General features: G+C 47.7%; 1 protein-coding gene across 1 annotated transcript in view; it reads right to left on the reverse strand.

The window, feature by feature from the left end:
• The window catches only part of LOC132209433 (utrophin-like), a 156416-nt gene that overhangs the window by 12047 nt on the left and 124406 nt on the right, over positions 1-19963 (reverse strand). The window contains exon 3 of the mRNA XM_059644506.1: positions 4666-4802. Coding sequence (XP_059500489.1) covers positions 4666-4738 — 73 coding nt within the window. The 5' untranslated portion in view covers positions 4739-4802. The remainder of the gene's footprint in view (positions 1-4665; positions 4803-19963) is intronic.

The raw sequence follows: 19963 nt of genomic DNA on the forward strand, positions 1-19963 counted from the left end.
ATCACAGCACGGTTCCTCGAGCAAAACAATCCCTAATTATTATGGCTCCTGCCTTTCTTCTTCCAGGCAGAATTGGTTCTGCTTTGTCATAACTAATTTGGGAGAAAATCCACGCTCAGTCTAAGTTAATTCTTCCAACAATTCAGATACCATGGAATACTGAGCAATGAGTTGGTGTGTGAGAAAAAGAGAGAGTGAGAGAGAGAGAGAGGGAGAGGGAGAGAGAGAGAGAGAGAGAGAGAGCCAGAGAGGTTGGGGGGTGGGGGAGGAAGAGAGAGCGCGCGAGAGAGAGAGACAGCGCGAGAGAGAGAGACAGCGCGAGAGAGAGAGACAGCGCGAGAGAGAGACAGCGCGAGAGAGAGAGACAGCGCGAGAGAGAGAGCGAGAGAGAGAGAGCGCGAGACAGAGAGAGAGAGAGCGAGACAAAGAGATGGGCGATGAGGGAGAGAGGGAGAGACAGACAGACAGAATAGGTGACAGAATGTGAGTGTGTGAGCGCCTGCATCAGACACTGAGAGAGATGTTGCTGAGGTGGAGATAGTTGAGAGTGTCGATCACCAACAATCTCTCCTGGTCCACCCAGATCGTCACAATGGGCAAAAAAGCACACCAAATGTCTCTATTTCCCCAGCAGGCTAAGGTAATTTGGAGTGTCCGCAAGGTCAACTTTCATTCATGTACCAGAGAAAGCATCCTATCTGGATGCATGTCACAGCATGGTTTGGCAACAGCTCTTCCTAAGATCACAAGAAACTGCAGAGTCATGAACACAGCATAGTCCATCATGCAAATCAGCCTTCCACTCGTTGATTCCACCTCTACTTCCCGCTGCCTCGGGAAAGAAACTGACATAATCAAAGGCCCTTCTCACCCGCCAATTACACTCTCTTCTCCCTTTTTCTGAAGGGAAGATGTAAAAAAAGTTTGTATACATGCGTGAAAAGATTCAAGAACAGCTTCTTCACTGCTGTTATTGGACATCTGAATAGGACACTGAAAAGCTTAAATCTAATTTTGATCTTGCTCTCTGTGCATCTTCTCTGTAGCTGTCACTATGTTCCGTTTCACTAATGCGCCTTGTTTGATATACCTGCCTATACTGCATGCAGAAGAAAACTTTACACTGTACCTGGGCACATGTGACAATTATGACTCAAATCAAGCTAATAAAATGTGAGGCTGGATGAACACAGCAGGCCAAGCAGCATCTCAGGAGCACAAAAGCTGACGTTTCGGGCCAAGACCCTTCATCAGAGATGCTGCTTGGCCTGCTGTGTTCATCCAGCCTCACATTTTATTATCTTGGATTCTCCAGCATCTGCAGCTCCCATTATCTCTGACTCAAATCAAATTGACTGTGTGCAAGAGAGAGGTGAGCATATGATTGTGCTCAAGAGTGCAAAGACAGTGCATGAAAGTGTGTGTGTGCGCACGACAGAATGTGTGTGCCAGTGACTGTGCTTGAGAGTGTGTGAAAGGGAGTTAGCACAAGAAGGGAGTGTTACAGCATGCATGAGGGAGTGAGTGTGTCTGTAAGTGTGAGTGAGCTTGACAGCAAGTGAATTTGCAAACCTAAGTGTGTGAGGGAGAGATTTGTGGTAGTATGTGTGTACTTGAGAGTGAGAGCATTGGCAAAAGATCCTGCAACAGTGCATGCAAGTGTGCCACAGAATGTGTGCAAGACCGTGTACGACTGTGTGACGGTATGGAGTATGAATGAGTGAGAATGTGACAGAGTGTGTTCGTGAGAGACTGTGTTCCTGACTTTTTTTTGTGTGTGTGTAGTGTGTTTGTGCATGAGGGACAGAATATGCATGTGCAACATAGTGTGACTGTGAACCTCTGTTGGTGCCTGTGAGTGAAGTGATGGGGGAGAACAGGGAGAGGAGAGATAAAGACAGAGAGAGAGAGAGAGACAGAGAGAGAGAGACAGAGGGAGAGAGAGAGAGAGAGAGAGAGAGAGAGAGAGAGAGAGAGAGAGAGAGAGAGCGCATGAGAGAGAGAGAGAGAGTGCATGAGAGAGAGAGAGAGAGAGAGCGCATGAGAGAGAGATGAGATGAGGAATTAGAAATGATGGGTGGTCAATACCTGGAGGAAAAAAAGAACAGTGTGTGAGTGTTAAGAGAAGCCGCTGGATGTAATATGGAGGCTATTGTTTTTTTTATTGTACTAAATGAAAAGCAAGTGTCACCTCTCAGTGTTGGGGGACAGGGGATGTGCATTAGAGAAGGAGATATCGTCAGCCTTGTCAGAGACAGCAGACAAGTTGCAAATGCATAGAAACTGACATTAAAGCTTTCTTATCAATGTGTAAAGAGGTGAGACAAATATGACGAGTCAATATTGTACCTTTGCGCTCAGTAAAATCATGGAATCATGAATCAGAGAACCCTTACAGTGTGGAAACAGGTCGGTCAGCCCAACATGTCCACACTGCCCCTCACAGCATCCCACCCAGACCCATCCACCTATAACTCACCTAACCTACACATCACTGAACACCTTGGGAAATTTAGCACGGCCAATCCACCGACCTTGCACATCTTTTGACTGTGGGAGCAAACTCGAGCACCCGGAGAAAACCCATGCAGGCACATGGAGAATGTGCAAACTCCACACAGAAAGTCACCAAAGGGTGGAATTGAGACAGTGGTGTTAACCAGAGCCACTGTGCTCTATATTATGCGAATTCAGCTGCAAGCATTTTTTTTTAAAGAAGGGAAACTTACCATCGTCACAGGATTAGAGTGGTTTCAATCTTCTATCAGCTTTGAGAACCTTATCCATATCTGCCTTCACAAGGGCAAGGTGATGGTAATGGTGTGAGACCGGTTAGTGTGCAGCAGCTCGCCGTGCAAAACATTAACGGCACTTTCATTGCTTTTTTCCTAGGGGCATAACAGAAAGACAAGAACATGAAAAAATCCTGAAATCTTTCTCCAATTTCAATCTCAAAGGGACCATCCGTTCCTCAAAAGTCATAACCAAACTGAACATGGGCCTCCTGTAGTGCCACAAATGATGCCACCCCAAAGTTGCAGGAACAGCAACTCATATTCCGCTTGGGAACCCTGCAGCACAATGGACGTGGCTGACAGCTCTGTCAACCACGAATGCAAGGAATGCTCAGTTGAGGGAGAATGCAGACATTTCGGAATCCCTCCAGCAGAAGATGATATCATTAGAACAAATGGATCTGTCTGGACAGTCCTGTTTGTAGATTTTGGGAAGTAAGACTCTATTGTTTGTCATCAAGGATATGGTTGAGTGATCATATTCAGACTGAGGAGACCAAGAATGTGAGGCTGGAGAACGGGTGCAGAACCATGCCTCTCGGAATTCCTGTGCGTGTCTATGCTTGGCTTGGGTACTACGGTTACCTTGTCGCAGTGTCCTCTGAGAGGCGTGATTCTCCACCCATAATGCAACCAACAAACAGATACAATTGGACCCCCACACACAAACCCATACAGATCAAAACCGGAAATGACAGTACTCATGGTAACAGACCGGACAGTGTCAATTCCAGACAGAGTAGAATAACATCGTTTCATTGGAGGCTGTACCCATGATGTCACCGATCATGGTGACGAAACGTCTGAATGAGAAGAAGCCAGCTCGGCGAGCAAGTCCACAACCTCAATCAGAGAACTGGCTGTTTTGAACTACCTTGTTCAAGAGTTTCAGTTTTGATTTTGAATGTTAAATCTCGCTCCCACATAGGGATGGAGGATTACTGTTAACAGCTGCATTCTAACTAATTCATATCGAATCATTATTGTTTTGACCAGTCTTCGGGTCAGGCTCCCTCGGTGACTGAGTCTCCCAAATTGTTAAGTTCCCTCGTGAAAGACTCCCCTTCTTTACACACCCAACTAGATCTACCTCAGTTGGTATGAATTAAGCTGACTAAAAAGGATCTTTGTCTTGTGGATACCTTCCTATGTTTCAGAAGGAGTCAAGATAACTCAGGGTGACACGGTGACTCAGTCGTTAGTACTGCTACCTCACAGCACCAGGGACCCGAGTTCCATTCCAGCCTCGGATGACTGTCTGTGTGGAGTTTGCACATTCTCCCCTTGTCTGTGTGGGTTTCTGCTGGGTGCTCTGGTTTCCTCCCACAGTCCAGAGATGTGCAGGTTAGGTGGATTGGCAATGCTGAATTACCCACAGTGCCCACGGATGTCTAGGTTAGGTACATTAGCCATGGGAAATGCAGGCTGACAGGGATAGAGTAGGGGAATGGGGATGGGTCTAGGTGGGATGCTCTTTGGAGGGTTGCTGTGGGCTTGTTGAACTGAGTGGCCTGTTTCCACACTGGGGATTCTAGAAAACTAGCTTCTCCTGAACTCGTGAGAGAGTGAGTTTTATCAATTGCTAAATGCAACAAGTCATAAGGCACCACAAATATGCACAAGTTAGAAACAAGAAATTAGCTCAAAAACCATAAAAGTTAAGAGGGATACGGATACTTCAGCCTTTGGATTGTTTGTGAAGAATAGAAAGTGGGATGTTGTGGCCACGAAGTTGGGCGATGCCCGTAATGTTGATATGAATTCAGCAGTTAATTTTGAGATTCTTGTTGAAATTCTTTTGACCTTGTTTCCCTTTTGACATTGCCCAGGTTTGCAGAGCTCAGAGCAAGAGATTTTCTTTTCTTCTTACCTGCAGCATCGAGCGATGAAACGGCTGTCCCAGAGCCGTGACCTCCCCAACTCCTGAGACCACACGAGCACATTCGCCCAGGAATACACACGGACTGATACGAAAGAACTATCGGGATAACAATACTCAGCGTGCTACTGGAAAAGACAGCATGTACAAACAGAAAACAGCTGTAAATAGTGTCAAGAGGTGAAATCAAGTGATAAAGCTAAATTCATGGCTCTTTGCTTGCGTGCTCATTGTATTCAGAACAAAATCAACAAATTAATAGCACATTTCTAGGTTGATGGGCATGATTTTATAGCTATTACAAAGACATGGTTACAAGGAGATCAACACTGGAGCTAAGTGCGCAGGGCTATACGGCATTCCAAAAAGACAGGCAGGAGGGAAAGTGACTGTAAGCAAAGAAATTAGTATGAGAGCAAGAAACGATCTTGGATCGGAAGATCTAGAATCCAATTTTATTTATTTGTTAATGGGAGGAGGACATCCCGAGCTACGCAGTGTTTATTGTCCATCCCTAATTGCCCAGGGGACAGTTCAAAGTCAATCATATTGCTGTGGGTCTGCAGTCACATGTAGGCCAGATCATGTAAGGGTGGCAGTTTCCTTCCCGAAAGCACATCAGTGAACCAGGTGAGTTTTTCTGACATTTGGCAATGAATTCATGGTCATCATTATATTCTTAATTCATGATTTTCTTTTATATTGAATTCAAATTCCACCATCTGCTGTGCTGGGATTTGAACACAGGTCCCCAGAATGTTATCTCAGTCTCTGAATTAACAGTCCAGCAATAATACCTCTCGGCCATTTCCTCCCCCATCGTGGAACAAGAAAGCCTGTAGCTGACTCCCACTTGGGAAAAACAGTGAAGCAGGAGCTTCTTAAATGGGCGATCGCATCTCCTTACATTTTAAGACAGCCATGGATAATCAGGACCTTGTGGGAAGGGACGAAATTGGGGGAGGGAAAATTACATCAGTGTTAGGTAGGAGCTGAGCAGTATTAATTGGGAGGAGCTTTTATTGAACAAGTCAACATTTGATACGTGGGAGTTATTTAAAGACCTACTGATCAGCGTTCAGAACTGGCCTATTCCAGGGAAGGAGGAATGACAAGGATGGCAATCTAAGGACATACGGACATAAGAAATAAAACAGGAGGAGGCCATCTGTCTCTTCCAGCTCGTTCTGCTGATCTTTTTTGCGGACTCAGCTCCACTTACCCTCCCATTCACCATAACCCTCAATTCCTTTCCTGTTCAAAGATCTATCTGTTTTGGCTTTCAAAACATTCAACAAGGGAACCTCAACTGTTTCAGTGGGCAGAGAATTCCACAGATTCACAACCCTTTGGATGAAGAAGCTCATCCTCAACTCAGTTTTAAATCTGTTCACACTTATTTTGAGGCTGTGCCCCCAAGTTGGAATTTCGCCCATCAGTGGAAACAATTTCCGATCCATTTGTTTCCTAATTTTAAAAGTTTCTATTAGATCACCCCTCATTCTTCTAAATTCCAGTGACTGCAATCGGAGTCTACTCAATCTCTCCCCATACAGCAACATTTTTAATTCTGGAATCAACCTCGTGAACCTCCTTCGCACCCCCTCCAGTGTCAGTACATCCTTTCTCAAGTGAGGAGACTAAAACTGAACAAACTACTCCACACCAAGCCTCACCAGCACCCTATACAACTGTATACACCCATTTCCAAAAGTCACTGCATCCCATTTCCCTCAGTCACTGCATCCCATTTCCCTCAGTCACTGCATCCCATTTCCCTCAGTCAGTGCATCCCATTTCACTCAGTCAGTGCATCCCATTTGCATCAGACACTGCATTCAATCTCCATCAGTCACTGCACCTCACTTCACTCATTCACTGCATCCCACTTCACACAATCATTGCAGCTCACTTCACTCATTCACTGCATCCCATTTCCCACAGTCACTGCATCCCATTTCCCACAGTCATTGCATCCCATTTCAGGCAGACACTGCATCCCATTTCACGCAGACACTGCATCCCATTTCACGCAGACACTGCATCACATGTCACGCAGTCACTGCATCACATTTCACGCAGTCATTGCATCACACTTCACGCAGTCACGGCATCACACTTCACGGAGTCACTGCATCCTATTTCACGCAGTCACTGCATCCCATTTCACACAGTCACTGCATCCCGTTTCTCATCTGATGCTTCATTCAAGTTCCGTCAGGTACTGCATCCTATTTCACTCAGCCACTGCATCCCATTTCACTCAGCCACTGCATCCCACATCACTCAGCCACTGCATCCCATTTCACTCAATCACTGCCTCCCATTTCCCTCAGTCACTGCAACCCATTTCCCACAGTCACTGCGTCTCCTTTCCCTCAGTCACCGCATCCCATTTCACTCAGTCAGCGCATCCCATTTCGCTCAGTCACTGAATCCCATTTAACTGAGACAGTGAATCTTATTGAACTGAGACGGTGCATCCCATTACCCTCAGTCACAGCATTCCATTTCCCACAGTCACTTCATCTCCTTTCCCTCAGTCAATGCATCTCATTTCCCTCAGTCAATGCATCTCATTTCCCTCAGTCAATGCATCTCATTTCCCTCAGCCACTGCATTCCATTTCACTCAGCCACTGCATCCTATTTCCCTCAGTCACTGCATCCCATTTCACTCAGCCACTGCATCCCATTTCTCATCTGACGCTTCATTCAAGTTCCGTCAGGTACTGCATCCTATTTCACTCAGCCACTGCATCCCATTTTCCTCAGTCACTGCAACCCATTTCCCACAGTCACTGCGTCTCCTTTCCCTCAGTCACCGCATCCCATTTCACTCAGTCAGCGCATCCCATTTTCCTCAGTCACTGAATCCCATTTAACTGAGACAGTGAATCTCATTGAACTGAGACGGTGCATCCCATTACCCTCAGTCACAGCATTCCATTTCCCACAGTCACTTCATCTCCTTTCCCTCAGTCAATGCATCTCATTTCCCTCAGTCAATGCATCTCATTTCCCTCAGTCAATGCATCTCATTTCCCTCAGCCACTGCATTCCATTTCACTCAGCCACTGCATCCTATTTCCCTCAGTCACTGCATCCCATTTCACTCAGCCACTGCATCCCATTTCACTCAGTCACTGCATCCCATTTCCATCAGTCACTGCATCCCATGACCGTCGGTCCCTGAATCCCATTTCACTCAGTCACTGCATCCCATTTCACTCAGTCACTGCATCACATTTCACTCAGTGACTGCATCCCATTTCACTCAATCACTGCCTCCCATTTTCCTCAGTCACTGCAACCCATGTCCCACAGTCACTGCATCTCCTTCCCCTCAGTCACAGCATCCCATTTCACTCAGTCAGCGCATCCCATTTCCCTCAGTCACTGCATCCCATTTCACTCAGCCACTGCTTCCCATTTCACTCAGCCACTGCATCCCATTTCACTCAGTCACAGCATTCCATTTGACTCAGTCACTACATGCTATTTAACGGAGACAGTGAATCCTATTCAACTGAGACAGTGCATCCTATTTCACTCAGTCACTGCGTCCCATTACCCTCAGTCACTGCATCCCATTTCACTCAGTCACTGCATCCCATTTAACTGAGACAGTGAATCTCATTGAACTGAGACAGTGCATCCCATTTCCCTCAGTCACAGCATCTCCTTTAACTCAGTCACAAAATCCCCTTTCACTCATTCACAGCTTCCCATTTCACTCATTCACAGCTTCCCATTTCACTCAGTCACTGCAACCAATTTCCCTCAGTCACTGCAACCCATTTCACAGAGTCACTGCACCCCATGTCACTCAGTCACTGCAGCCCATTTCACTCATTCACAGCTTCCCATTTCACTCATTCACAGCTTCCCATTTCCCTCAGTCACTGCATCCCATTTCCCTCAGTCACTGCATCCCATTTCCCTCAGTCACTGCATCCCATTTCTCTCAGCCAGTGCATCCCATTTCACTCAGTGACTGCATCACATTTCACTCACCCAGTGCAACCAATTTCCCTACATCAGTGCATCTCATTTCCCTCAGTCACTGCATCTCATTTCATTCAGTCACTGCATCCCATTTCCATCAGTCACGGCATCCCATTTCACTCATTCACAGCTTCCCATTTCACTCAGTCACTGCATGCCATTTCCCACAGTGACGGCATCTCCTTTCCGTCAGTCAACGCATCACATTTCCCTCAGTCACTGCATCCCATTTCACTCAGTCACTGCATCACATTTCACTCAGTCACTGCATCCCATTTCACTCAGTGACTGCATCCCATTCCACTCAATCACTGCCTCCCATTTCCCTCAGTCACTGCATCTCATTTCACTCAGCCACTGCATCCCATTTCAATCAGCCACTGCTTCCCATTTCACTCAGCCACTGCTTCCCATTTCACTCAGTCAGCGCATCCCATTTCCCTCAGTCACTGCATCCCATTTCACTCAGCCACTGCATCCCATTTCATTCAGTCACTGCATCCATTTCCCCACAGTCTCCGCATCACATTTCACAGAGACACGGCGTCCCATTTCAATTCGCCACTGCAACCCGTTACCCTCAGTCACTGCATCTCCTTTCCCCAAGTCACTGCATCCCATCTCCACGGTCACTTGCACCCATTTCATTCAATCACTGCCTCCCATTTCCATCACTCACTGCATCCCATTTCCCTCAGTCACTGCATCCCATTTCCCTCAGTCACTGCATCCCATTTCCCTCAGTCATTGCATCCCATTTCCCTCAGTCACTGCATCCCATTTCCCTCAGTCACTGCATCCCATTTCCCTCAGTCACTGCATCCCATTTCCCTCAGTCACTGCATCCCATTTGCATCAGACACAGCATTCAATCTCCATCAGTCACTGCACCTCACTTCACTCATTCACTGCATCCCACTTCACACAGTCATTGCAGCTCATTTCACTCAGTCACTGCATCCCATTTCACTCAGTCACTGCATCCCATTTCACGCAGTCACGGCATCACATTTCACGCAGTCACGGCATCACATTTCACGCAGTCACGGCATCCTATTTCACGCAGTCACTGCATCCCATTTCACACAGTCACTGCATCCCGTTTCTCATCTGACGCTTCATTCAAGTTCCGTCAGGTACTGCATCCCATTTCACTCAGCCACTGCATCCCATTTCACTCAGCCACTGCATCCCATTTCACTCAGCCACTGCATCCCACATCACTCAGTCACTGCATCCCATTTCACTCAATCACTGCCTCCCATTTTCCTCAGTCACTGCAACCCATTTCCCACAGTCACTGCGTCTCCTTTCCCTCAGTCACCGCATCCCATTTCACTCAGTCAGCGCATCCCATTTCCCTCAGTCACTGAATCCCATTTAACTGAGACAGTGCATCTCATTGAACTGAGACGGTGCATCCCATTACCCTCAGTCACAGCATTCCATTTCCCACAGTCACTTCATCTCCTTTCCCTCAGTCACTGCATGTCATTTCCCTCAGTCAATGCATCTCATTTCCCTCAGTCAATGCATCTCATTTCCCTCAGTCACTGCATCCCATTTCCCTCAGTCACTGCATCCCATTTCACTCAGCCACTGCATCCCATTTCCCTCAGTCACTGCATCCCATTTCCTTCAGTCACTGCATCCCATTTCCCTCAGCCACTGCATCCCATTTCCCTCAGCCACTGCATCCCATTTCAATCAGCCACTGCTTCCCATTTCACTCAGCCGCTGCGTCCCATTTCACTCAGTCACAGCATTCCATTTGACTCAGTCACTACATGCTATTTAACGGAGACAGTGAATCCTATTCAACTGAGACAGTGCATCCTATTTCACTCAGTCACTGCGTCCCATTACCCTCAGTCACTGCATCCCATTTCACTCAGTCACTGCAGCACATTTCACTCAATCACTGCATCCCATTTCCCTCAGTCATTGCATCCCATTTCACTCAGTCACAGCAGCCCCTTTCACTCAGTCACTGCATCCCATTTCCCTCAGTCACTTCCTCCCTTTTCCCAGTGTCACTGCAATCCTTTCCTGCAGTCACTGCAACCCATTTCCCACAGTCACTGCATCGCATTTCACTCAGTCACTGCATCCCATTTAACTGAGACAGTGAATCTCATTGAACTGAGACAGTGCATCCCATTTCCCTCAGTCACAGCATCTCCTTTAACTCAGTCACAAAATCCCCTTTCACTCATTCACAGCTTCCCATTTCACTCATTCACAGCTTCCCATTTCACTCAGTCACTGCAACCCATTTCCCACAGTCACTGTATCCCATTTCACAGAGTCACTGCACCCCATGTCAATCAGTCACTGCATCCCATTTCCCTCAGTCACTGCATCCCATTTCCCTCAGTCACTGCATCCCATTTCCCTCAGTCACTGCATCCCATTTCCTTCAGTGACTGCATCCCATTTCCCTCAGTCACTGCATCACATTTCACTCACCCAGTGCATCCAATTTCCCGACATCAGTGCATCTCATTTCCCTCAGTCACTGCATCTCATTTCATTCAGTCACTGCATCCCATTTCCATCAGTCACGGCATCCCATTTCACTCATTCACAGCTTCCCATTTCACTCAGTCACTGCATGCCACTTCCCACAGTGACGGCATCTCCTTTCCATCAGTCAACGCATCACATTTCACTCAGTCACTGCATCCATTTCCCCACAGTCTCCGCATCACATTTCACAGAGACACGGCTTCCCATTTCACTTAGCCGCCTCAACCCGTTACCCTCAGTCACAGCATCCCGTTTCCACAGTCACTGCATCTCCTTTCCCCAAGTCACTGCATCCCATCTCCACGGTCACTTGCACCCATTTCATTCAATCACTGCCTCCCATTTCCAGCACTCACTGCATCCCGTTTCCAAAAGTCACTGCATCCTATTTCCCTGAGTAACTGCATCCCATTTCCCTCAGTAACTGCATCCCATTTCCCTCAGTCACTGCATCCCATTTCCCTCAGTCACTGCATCCCATTTCCCTCAGTCACTGCATCCCATTTCCCTCAGTCACTGCATCCCATTTCCCTCAGTCAGTGCGTCCCATTTCAATCAGTCAGTGCATCCCATTTGCATAAGACACTGCATTCAATCTCCATCAGTCACAGCATCACATTTCACACAGTCACTGCATCCCATTTCCCACAGTCACTGCATCCCATTTCACACAGTCACAGCATCACATTTCACACAGTCACAGCATCACATTTCACACAGTCACAGCATCACATTTCACACAGTCACTTCATCTGGTTTCCCACAGTCACTGCATCCCATTTCCCACAGTCACTGCATCCCATTTCCCGCAGTCACTGCATCCAATTTCACGCAGTCACTGCATCTCATTTCACGCAGTCACTGCATCTCATTTCACGCAGTCAATGCATTCAATTTCCATCAGTCACTGCAATGCATTCCACTCTGTTACTGCATCCCATTTCACTCAGTCACGGTGTCCCATTTCCCTAAGTCACTGCATCCCATTTCACGCAGACACTGCATCCCATTTCACGCAGTCACTGCATCACATTTCACGCAGTTACTGCATCACATTTCACGCAGTCACTGCATCACATTTCACGCAGTCACTGCATCACATTTCACTCAGTCACTGCATCTCCTTTCCATCAGTCACTGCATCTCCTTTCCATCAGTCACTGCATCTCACTTCACTCAGTCACTGCATCCCATTTCCCTCAGTCACTGCGTCCCATTTCACTCAGTCACTGCATCCCATTTCTCTCAGTCACTACATTCCATTCCCAAACAGTCATTGCATCCAATTTCACTCTCTCCCTGCATTCAATTTCCATCTGTCACTGCATCCCATTTCCCTCAGTCACGGCATCCCATTTCACTCAGTCACTGCATCCCATATCACTCAGTCACTGCATCTCACTTCACTCAGTCACTGCATCCCATTTCCCACAGTCACTGCATCCCATTTCCCACAGTCACTGCATCCCATTTCACGCAGACACTGCATCCCATTTAACGCAGACACTGCATCCCATTTAACGCAAACACTGCATCACATTTCACGCAGACACTGCATCACATTTCACGCAGTCACTGCATCACACTTCACGCAGTCACGGCATCACATTTCACGCAGTCACGGCATCATATTTCACTCTGTCACTGCATCCCATTTCACGCAGACACTGCATCACATTTCACGCAGTCACTGCATCACATTTCACGCAGTCACTGCATCACATTTCACGCAGTCACTGCATCACATTTCACGCAGTCACTGCATCACACTTCACGCAGTCACGGCATCACATTTTACGCAGTCACGGCATCACATTTCACTCTGTCACTGCATCCTATTTCACGCAGTCACTGCATCCCATTTCACACAGTCACTGCATCCCGTTTCTCATCTGACGCTTCATTCAAGTTCCGTCAGGTACTGCATCCCATTTCACTCAGCCACTGCATCCCATTTCACTCAGCCACTGCATCCCATTTCACTCAGCCACTGCATCCCATTTCACTCAGCCACTGCATCCCACATCACTCAGTCACTGCATCCCATTTCACTCAGTCACTGCATCCCATTTTCCTCAGTCACTGCGTCTCCTTTCCCTCAGTCACCGCATCCCATTTCACTCAGTCAGCGCATCCCATTTCACTTAGTCAGCGCATCCCATTTAACTGAGACAGTGAATCTCATTGAACTGAGACGGTGCATCCCATTACCCTCAGTCACAGCATTCCATTTCCCACAGTCACTTCATCTCCTTTCCCTCAGTCACTGCATGTCATTTCCCTCAGTCACTGCATCTCATTTCCCTCAGTCACTGCATCTCATTTGCCTCAGTCAATGCATCTCATTTCCCTCAGTCAATGCATCTCATTTCCCTCAGCCACTGCATCCCATTTCCCTCAGTCACTGCATCCCATTTCACTCAGCCACTGCATCCCATTTCACTCAGTCACTGCATCCCATTTCCATCAGTCACTGCATCCCATGACCGTCGGTCCCTGAATCCCATTTCACTCAGTCACTGCATCCCATTTCACTCAGTCACTGCATCACATTTCACTCAGTGACTGCATCCCATTTCACTCAATCACTGCCTCCCATTTTCCTCAGTCACTGCAACCCATTTCCCACAGTCACTGCGTCTCCTTTCCCTCAGTCACAGCATCCCATTTCACTCAGTCAGCGCATCCCATTTCCCTCAGTCACTGCTTCCCATTTCACTCAGCCACTGCTTCCCATTTCACTCAGCCACTGCTTCCCATTTCACTCAGCCACTGCTTCCCATTTGACTCAGTCACTACATGCTATTTAACGGAGACAGTGAATCCTATTCAACTGAGACAGTGCATCCCATTTCCCTCAGTCACAGCATCTCCTTTAACTCAGTCACAAAATCCCCTTTCACTCATTCACAGCTTCCCATTTCACTCATTCACAGCTTCCCATTTCACTCAGTCACTGCAACCCATTTCCCTCAGTCACTGCATCCCATTTCACAGAGTCACTGCACCCCATGTCACTCAGTCACTGCATCCCATTTCCTTCAGTGACTGCATCCCATTTCCCTCAGTCACTGCATCCCATTTCTCTCACCAGTGCATCCCATTTCACTCAGTGACTGCATCACATTTCACTCACCCAGTGCATCCAATTTCCCTACATCAGTGCATCTCATTTCCCTCAGTCACTGCATCTCATTTCATTCAGTCACTGCATCCCATTTAGCTCAGTCACTGCATCCCATTTCCATCACTCACTGCCACCCATTTCCATCACTCACTGCATCCCATTTCCAAAAGTCACTGCATCCCATTTCCCTCAGTCACTGCATCCCATTTCCCTCACTCAGTGCATCCCATTTCCATCAGACACTGCATTCAATCTCCATCAGTCACTGCACCTCACTTCACTCATTCACTGCATCCCACTTCACACAGTCATTGCAGCTCATTTCACTCAGTCATTGCAGCTCATTTCACTCAGTCATTGCAGCTCATTTCACTCAGTCACTGCATCCCATTTCACTCAGTCACTGCATCCCATTTCACTCAGTCACTGCATCTCACTTCACTCAGTCACTGCATCTCACTTCACTCAGTCACTGCATCTCACTTCACTCAGTCACTGCATCACATTTCACGCAGTCACTGCATCACACTTCACGCAGTCACGGCATCACATTTCACGCAGTCACGGCATCACATTTCACTCTGTCACTGCATCACATTTCACACTGTCACTGCATCCTATTTCACGCAGTCACTGCATCCCATTTCACACAGTCACTGCATCCCGTTTCTCATCTGACGCTTGATTCAAGTTCCGTCAGGTACTGCATCTCATTTCACTCAGCCACTGCATCTCATTTCCCTCAGTCACAGCATTCCATTTCACTCAGCCACTGCATCCCATTTCACTCAGCCACTGCATCCCATATCACTCAGTCACTGCATCCCATTTTCCTCAGTCACTGCCTCCCATTTCCATCACTCACTGCATCCCATTTCCAAAAGTCACTGCATCCCATTTCCCTCAGTCACTGCATTCCATTTCCCTCAGTCACTGCATCCCATTTCACTCAGTCACTGCATCCCATTTCACTCAGTCAGTGCATCCCATTTGCATCAGACACTGCATTCAATCTCCATCAGTCACTGCACCTCACTTCACTCATTCACTGCATCCCACTTCACTCAGTCACTGCATCCCATTTCACTCAGTCACTGCATCCCATTTCACTCAGTCACTGCATCTCACTTCACTAATTCACTGCATCCCATTTCCCACAGTCACTGCATCCCATTTCACTCAGTCACTGCATCCCATTTCACACAGTCACAGCATCACGTTTCACACAGTCACAGCATCACATTTCACACAGTCACAGCATCACATTTCACACAGTCACTTCATCTCGTTTCCCACAGTCACTGCATCCCATTTCCCTCAGTCAATGCATCTCATTTCCCTCAGTCAATGCATCTCATTTCCCTCAGCCACTGCATCCCATTTCCCTCAGTCACTGCATCCCATTTCACTCAGCCACTGCATCCCATTTCACTCAGTCACTGCATCCCATTTCCATCAGTCACTGCATCCCATGACCGTCGGTCCCTGAATCCCATTTCACTCAGTCACTGCATCCCATTTCACTCAGTCACTGCATCACATTTCACTCAGTGACTGCATCCCATTTCACTCAATCACTGCCTCCCATTTTCCTCAGTCACTGCAACCCATTTCCCACAGTCACTGCGTCTCCTTTCCCTCAGTCACAGCATCCCATTTCACTCAGTCAGCGCATCCCATTTCCCTCAGTCACTGCTTCCCATTTCACTCAGCCACTGCTTCCCATTTCACTCAGCCACTGCTTCCCATTTCACTCAGTCACAGCATTCCATTTGACTCAGTCACTACATGCTATTTAACGGAGACAGTGAATCCTATTCAACTGAGACAGTGCATCCCATTTCCCTCAGTCACAGCATCTCCTTTAACTCAGTCACAAAATCCCCTTTCACTCATTCACAGCTTCCCATTTCACTCATTCACAGCTTCCCATTTCACTCAGTCACTGCAACCCATTTCCCTCAGTCACTGCATCCCATTTCACAGAGTCACTGCACCCCATGTCACTCAGTCACTGCATCCCATTTCCTTCAGTGACTGCATCCCATTTCCCTCAGTCACTGCATCCCATTTCTCTCACCAGTGCATCCCATTTCACTCAGTGACTGCATCACATTTCACTCACCCAGTGCATCCAATTTCCCTACATCAGTGCATCTCATTTCCCTCAGTCACTGCATCTCATTTCATTCAGTCACTGCATCCCATTTAGCTCAGTCACTGCATCCCATTTCCATCACTCACTGCCACCCATTTCCATCACTCACTGCATCCCATTTCCAAAAGTCACTGCATCCCATTTCCCTCAGTCACTGCATCCCATTTCCCTCACTCAGTGCATCCCATTTCCATCAGACACTGCATTCAATCTCCATCAGTCACTGCACCTCACTTCACTCATTCACTGCATCCCACTTCACACAGTCATTGCAGCTCATTTCACTCAGTCATTGCAGCTCATTTCACTCAGTCATTGCAGCTCATTTCACTCAGTCACTGCATCCCATTTCACTCAGTCACTGCATCCCATTTCACTCAGTCACTGCATCTCACTTCACTCAGTCACTGCATCTCACTTCACTCAGTCACTGCATCTCACTTCACTCAGTCACTGCATCACATTTCACGCAGTCACTGCATCACACTTCACGCAGTCACGGCATCACATTTCACGCAGTCACGGCATCACATTTCACTCTGTCACTGCATCACATTTCACACTGTCACTGCATCCTATTTCACGCAGTCACTGCATCCCATTTCACACAGTCACTGCATCCCGTTTCTCATCTGACGCTTGATTCAAGTTCCGTCAGGTACTGCATCTCATTTCACTCAGCCACTGCATCTCATTTCCCTCAGTCACAGCATTCCATTTCACTCAGCCACTGCATCCCATTTCACTCAGCCACTGCATCCCATATCACTCAGTCACTGCATCCCATTTTCCTCAGTCACTGCCTCCCATTTCCATCACTCACTGCATCCCATTTCCAAAAGTCACTGCATCCCATTTCCCTCAGTCACTGCATTCCATTTCCCTCAGTCACTGCATCCCATTTCACTCAGTCACTGCATCCCATTTCACTCAGTCAGTGCATCCCATTTGCATCAGACACTGCATTCAATCTCCATCAGTCACTGCACCTCACTTCACTCATTCACTGCATCCCACTTCACTCAGTCACTGCATCCCATTTCACTCAGTCACTGCATCCCATTTCACTCAGTCACTGCATCTCACTTCACTAATTCACTGCATCCCATTTCCCACAGTCACTGCATCCCATTTCACTCAGTCACTGCATCCCATTTCACACAGTCACAGCATCACGTTTCACACAGTCACAGCATCACATTTCACACAGTCACAGCATCACATTTCACACAGTCACTTCATCTCGTTTCCCACAGTCACTGCATCCCATTTCCCACAGTCACTGCATCCCATTTCCCACAGTCACTGCATCCCATTTCACGCAGACACTGCATCCCATTTCACGCAGACACTGCATCCCATTTCACGCAGACACTGCATCACATTTCACGCAGTCACTGCATCACACTTCACGCAGTCACTGCATCACACTTCACGCAGTCACTGCATCACACTTCACCCAGTCACTGCATCACACTTCACGCAGTCACTGCATCCCGTTTCTCATCTGACGCTTCATTCAAGTTCCGTCAGGTACTGCAACGCATTTCACTCAGCCACTGCATCCCATTTCACTCAGCCACTGCATCCCATTTCACTCAGCCACTGCATCCCACATCACTCAGCCACTGCATCCCACATCACTCAGCCACTGCATCCCACATCACTCAGCCACTGCATCCCATTTCACTCAATCACTGCATCCCATTTTCCTCAGTCACTGCAACCCATTTCCCACAGTCACTGCGTCTCCTTTCCCTCAGTCACCGCATCCCATTTCCCTCAGTCACTGAATCCCATTTAACTGAGACAGTGAATCTCATTGAACTGAGACGGTGCATCCCATTACCCTCAGTCACAGCATTCCATTTCCCACAGTTAATTCATCTCCTTTCCCTCAGTCACTGCATGTCATTTCCCTCAGTCAATGCATCTCATTTCCCTCAGTCAATGCATCTCATTTCCCTCAGTCAATGCATCTCATTTCCCTCAGTCACTGCATCCCATTTCCCTCAGTCACTGCATCCCATTTCCATCAGTCACTGCATCCCATGACCGTGGGTCCCTGAATCCCATTTCACTCAGTCACTGCAGCCCATTTCACTCAGTCACTGCACCCCATGTCACTCAGTCACTGCAGCCCATTTCACTCAGTCACTGCATCCCATTTCCCTCAGTCACTGCATCCCATTTCCTTCAGTCACTGCATCCCATTTCTCTCAGCCAGTGCATCCCATTTCACTCAGTGACTGCATCACATTTCACTCACCCAGTGCATCCAATTTCCCTACATCAGTGCATCTCATTTCCCTCAGTCACTGCATCTCATTTCATTCAGTCACTGCATCCCATTTCCATCAGTCACTGCATCCCATTTCCATCAGTCACTGCATGCCATTTCCCACAGTGACTGCATCTCCTTGCCATCAGTCAACGCATCACATTTCACTCAGTCACTGCATCCCATTTCATTCAGTCACTGCATCCATTTCCCCACAGTCTCCGCATCAGATTTCACAGAGACACGGCGTCCCATTTCACTTAGCCACTGCAACCCGTTACCCTCAGTCACAGCATCCCGTTTCCACAGTCACTGCATCTCCTTTCCCCAGGTCACTGCATCCCATCTCCATGGTCACTCGTACCCGTTTCATTCAATCACTGCCTCCCATTTCCATCACTCACTGCCTCCCATTTCCATCACTCACTGCATCCCATTTCCAAAAGTCACTGCATCCCATTTCCCTCAGTCACTGCATCCCATTTCCCTCAGTCACTGCATCCCATTTCACTCAGTCAGTGCATCCCATTTGCATCAGACACTGCATTCAATCTCCATCAGTCACTGCACCTCACTTCACTCATTCACTGCATCCCACTTCACACAGTCATTGCAGCTCATTTCACTCAGTCACTGCATCCCATTTCACTCAGTCACTGCATCCCATTTCACTCAGTCACTGCATCCCATTTCACTCAGTCACTGCATCTCACTTCACTCAGTCACTGCATCACATTTCACGCAGTCACTGCATCACACTTCACGCAGTCACGGCATCACATTTCACGCAGTCACGGCATCACATTTCACTCAGTCACTGCATCACATTTCACTCAGTCACTGCATCCCATTTCACTCAGTGACTGCATCCCATTCCACTCAATCACTGCCTCCCATTTCCCTCAGTCACTGCATCTCATTTCACTCAGCCACTGCATCCCATTTCAATCAGCCACTGCTTCCCATTTCACTCAGCCACTGCTTCCCATTTCACTCAGTCAGCGCATCCCATTTCCCTCAGTCACTGCATCCCATTTCACTCAGCCACTGCATCCCATTTCAATCAGCCACTGCATCCCATTTCACTCAGTCAACGCATCACATTTCACTCAGTCACTGCATCCCATTTCATTCAGTCACAGAATCCATTTCCCCACAGTCTCCGCATCAGATTTCACAGAGACACG

The sequence above is a fragment of the Stegostoma tigrinum genome, unplaced genomic scaffold (genome assembly GCF_030684315.1).
Source record: "Stegostoma tigrinum isolate sSteTig4 unplaced genomic scaffold, sSteTig4.hap1 scaffold_93, whole genome shotgun sequence".
Classification (NCBI taxonomy): Eukaryota; Metazoa; Chordata; class Chondrichthyes; order Orectolobiformes; family Stegostomatidae; genus Stegostoma; species Stegostoma tigrinum.